Source organism: Nicotiana sylvestris, chromosome 11 (assembly GCF_000393655.2).
Source record: "Nicotiana sylvestris chromosome 11, ASM39365v2, whole genome shotgun sequence".
Lineage (NCBI taxonomy): Eukaryota > Viridiplantae > Streptophyta > Magnoliopsida > Solanales > Solanaceae > Nicotiana > Nicotiana sylvestris.
In genome coordinates, this window is record NC_091067.1 from 86,720,994 (window position 1) to 86,724,959 (window position 3,966).

General features: G+C 44.7%; 2 protein-coding genes across 2 annotated transcripts; both read left to right on the forward strand.

Moving 5' to 3' along the window:
- The first annotated feature begins 869 nt into the window (after positions 1-869).
- Positions 870-1,283, forward strand: LOC138881273 (uncharacterized). The gene has a single exon (XM_070161489.1). It carries the CDS (start codon positions 870-872, stop codon positions 1,281-1,283), a length of 414 nt encoding a protein of 137 aa, XP_070017590.1.
- Positions 1,284-3,027: 1,744 nt separating this feature from the next.
- Positions 3,028-3,642, forward strand: LOC138881274 (uncharacterized). The gene has a single exon (XM_070161490.1). It carries the CDS (start codon positions 3,028-3,030, stop codon positions 3,640-3,642), a length of 615 nt encoding a protein of 204 aa, XP_070017591.1.
- Positions 3,643-3,966: the final 324 nt, after the last annotated feature.

Genomic DNA, 3,966 nt, shown 5'->3' on the forward strand with positions numbered 1-3,966 from the left:
TACCAATGCCAAAGAAACAATGCTCAAGGACAAAACCAACAACAATGGGGGTCACAAGGGAACCAAGGTAATTGGAACAACCAAAACCACCAAGGAAATTGGAGTGGTGGTAATTCTAATCAAAGCAATTGGAACAATCAAGGAAATCAAGGCAATTAGGGTAATCAAGGCAATTGGGAAACAACAATCAAGGCAACTGGGGAGGCAATAATCAAGGAGGGTGGAACAACAACAACAACAACAACAACAACCGGGGGCCAGGTTTTCAAAGGCCTCCGATGTTCCAACAACCAAAAAATCCACCTCTATGTCCTTATCAAGGCATGAGCTCTTCTTCCAATGAGATGGGTAGAATTAAAAACATGTTTAAATAGATGATGGAGAAGAATGCCGACTCTGATGCACAAATAACCTTGAACAACACTTCTATTCGGAATTTGGAGGTCCAATTAGGCCAAATCTCACAAGCGTTGAACACTCGTCCTAAGGGGGCATTACCTAGTGATACGGTGGTGAACTTGAAGGGTGGAAATAATACAGGACATGCTATGGCCGTGACTACTAGAAGTGGAAAAGGTGGAGATGCAACCACCTCAAATCAAAGAAGGATTGTTGATGAAGATATTTGTGGTTCAAGAGGATGAAATCCCAAGCAATGTGGTGCAAGCTAATAGAGAAGTGAGAATTGATATCGATGAAAGTGTGGAGGAGATGTAAGAAGAGGTGAACCCATCTAGGGAACACGTGATTAACATGCCGAAACCGGTGGTGCCAAAGGTTAAGGCACCAATTCCAAGACCTCCTCCTCCATACCCTCAAAGGCTTGCAAAGCAAAACAGTGAGAACCATTTCAAAAGTTTATTGATATGATGAAGAGTTTGACCATTAATGTGCCGTTGGTTGAGGCATTGGAACAAATGCCGGGGTATGCAAAATTCATGAAGGATTTGGTAACCAAGAAAATATTGATGAATTATGAAACCATCGAGATGACTCACCAAGTGAGTGCTATTGTGCACTTAATGGTTCCAAAGTTGGAAGATCCGGGCGCTTTCACTATTCCTTGCACTATTGGGAATGCCGATTTTACTAAAGAATTATGTGATCTCGAGGCAAGTATCAACTTGATGCCCTACTCGGTGTTCAAAACTTTGGGAATTGGGCAACCAAGACCCACATCCATGAGGTTGCAAATGGAAGATCAGACAATGAAGAGGCCTTTGGGTATTATTGATAATGTATTGGTTCGGGTTGACAAGTTTATTCTCCCGCGTATTTTGTGATCCTTGATTGTGAAGTGGACTATGAGGTGCCTATCATTTTGGGTAGACCTTTCCTTGCCACAGGAAAGGATCTTGTTGATGTGGAGGCCGATGATCTCACTTTTCGGGTGGGTGACGAAAAGGTGGTCATCCATGTGTGCAAATCAATGAAGCAACCGAATAGAAATAAAGTTTTTTCATTTTGGATTTGGTGACCGACATGAGATTTGATTATGCTAGTGCAATAATGAATGTTGAGGACAAATTGGAAGCCATTTTTCTCAACCTAGATGATGAGGAAAAGAGTGATGGCTATGTGGAGTGTGTAAATGCATTGCAAGGCATGGGGTCGTACACTTATGAGCCTCGAAAGCTATCTTTGCATCTTGAAAACCAGATGACTCCTCCAACAAAAACCTCAATTGAGGAGCCTCCTACCTTGGATTTAAAGCCATTGCCCCCGCACCTCAAATATGAATTCCTTGACCCTTCTTCTACTTTACCAGTTATCCTTTCTTCTTGCTTAACTAACATGCAGGTAGAGTCCACATTGGAGGTGCTACAAAGGAGGAAAAGATCAATAGGATGGACTTTGGAAGATATCCGAGGCATAAGCCCCGCCTTTTGCATGCACAAGATTATTTTGGAGGAAGGTGCCAAACCCTCTGTTGAACATCAAAGAAGATTGAATAAAGCAATGCAAGAGGTGGTGAAGAAGAAGATTATCAAGTGGTTAGATGTCGGGGTTGTGTACCCCATTTATGATAGTTCATGTACTTCTCTCGTGCAATGTGTCCCTAAGAAAGGGGGCATGACTGTGTTAACAAATGACAAGAATGAATTGATCCCAACAAGAACCGTCATTGGGTGGAGAGTGTGTATAGACTATAGGAAGCTCAACAAAGTCACTCGAAAAGATCATTTCCCGCTTCCATTTCTTGACCAAATGCTTGATAGGTTGGTCAGTCGTGCTTTTTATTGCTTTCTGGATGGATACTCCGGTTATAACAAAATCCTTATTGCTCCTGAGGACAATGACAAGACCACTTTCATTTGTCCCTATGGTACTTTCGCATTCTCGCGGATGCCTTTTGGGTTGTGTAATGCACCGACAACTTTTCAACGATGTATGATGTCTATTTTCACCGACATGGTAGAGGACATTCTTGAGGTCTTTATGGATGACTTTTCTGTGGTTGGGAACTCGTTTGAAGAGTGTTTGAACAATTTGGATAGGGTATTGGCTAGATGTGAGGAGACCAATCTAGTGTTGAATTGGGAAAAGTGTCACTTCATGGTTGAGGAAGGCATTGTCCTCGGCCACAAAATTTCAAAACATGGTATTCAGGTTGACCAAGCTAAAATTGAGGTGATCTCCAAACTCCCTCCCCCCACATCCGTGAAGGGAGTAAGGAGCTTTTTGGGTCATGCGAGTTTTATCGTTGATTCATCAAGGACTTTTCCAAGGTGGTAAACCTTTTGTTTAAACTTTGGAGAAGGATGCCAAGTTCCATTTAAATGAAGATTGTATGAAGACATTCAAGTTGCTTAAGTTCAAGTTGACTACTACTCCTATTATCATCGCACCGGATTGGAGCTTGCCTTTTGAGCTCATGTGTGATGCTAGTGATGTTGCGGTTGGAGCGTGTTGGGACAAAGAATCAATGAAATATTCCATCCGATATACTATGCTAGCAAGACCATGAATGATGCTTAAGTCAAGTACACAGTGACCGAAAAGGAGCTACTTACTATTGTATTTGCCATGGAGAAGTTCTGGACGTATTTGATGGGTATTAAGGTGATTGTGCACACCGACCATGTGGCACTTCGGTATTTGATGAGCAAAAAAGATTCTAAGGCAAGGTTGATGTGGTGGGTGCTTATTTTGCAAGGGTTTGATCTAGAGATTCAAGACCGTAAGGGTAGTGATAATCAAGTGGCGGACCACCTATCCCGTTTAGAGAAGGATGGGAGGCCACTTGACGGCCTTGAGATCAATGATTCATTTCCCTACGAGCAAATCCTATCCATTTCAATGACCAGGATGCCATGGTTCGTCGATCTAGCCAACTATCTTGTGAGCAGCATTGTACCGAATGAGTTGTTTTCAAACCAATGGAAGAAGCTCAAACAGGATTATTTGGATTACTATTGGGATGAGCCATATCTTTTTCGAATATATACCGATTGGGTGATCCGGCGATGTGTGTTGGAAGAAGACCAAATGGGAATTCTTGAGGCTTGCCACTCTTCACCGTATGGTGGTCACCATGGTGGAGCGAGAATGGCTACAAAAGTTTTGACTTGTGGATTCTATTGGCCTACCCTCTACAAAGACGCTAGTTGTCATGGGCTGCTTTCCAGACACGCCCCATGACCCCTTGGCCGCGCCCCATGGCGGCCTAGCAAGCCTCACAATGCCTAACGCCATGGTCGGCCCCGTGGTCTTGGCTGCGCCAAGTGACAAGCGCGTATGCGCCTCTGTCGCCCCACCGATGCCTCTCGCCAGTGCCCAAGGGCTGGCCAATGACAACAGCGTCGCGCGCCCTGACAATGCCGCGCGCGCAGATTCTGATGCCTCGCCAGCGCCCAGCTGCAGGCCCATTCCAACAGCGCCTCGTGCACAGACCCTGATGCCAAGCACCAGCGCCCAGCCTTAGGCCAGCACATCAAGTGTCGCGCGTGCCCACAGCAACGCGCG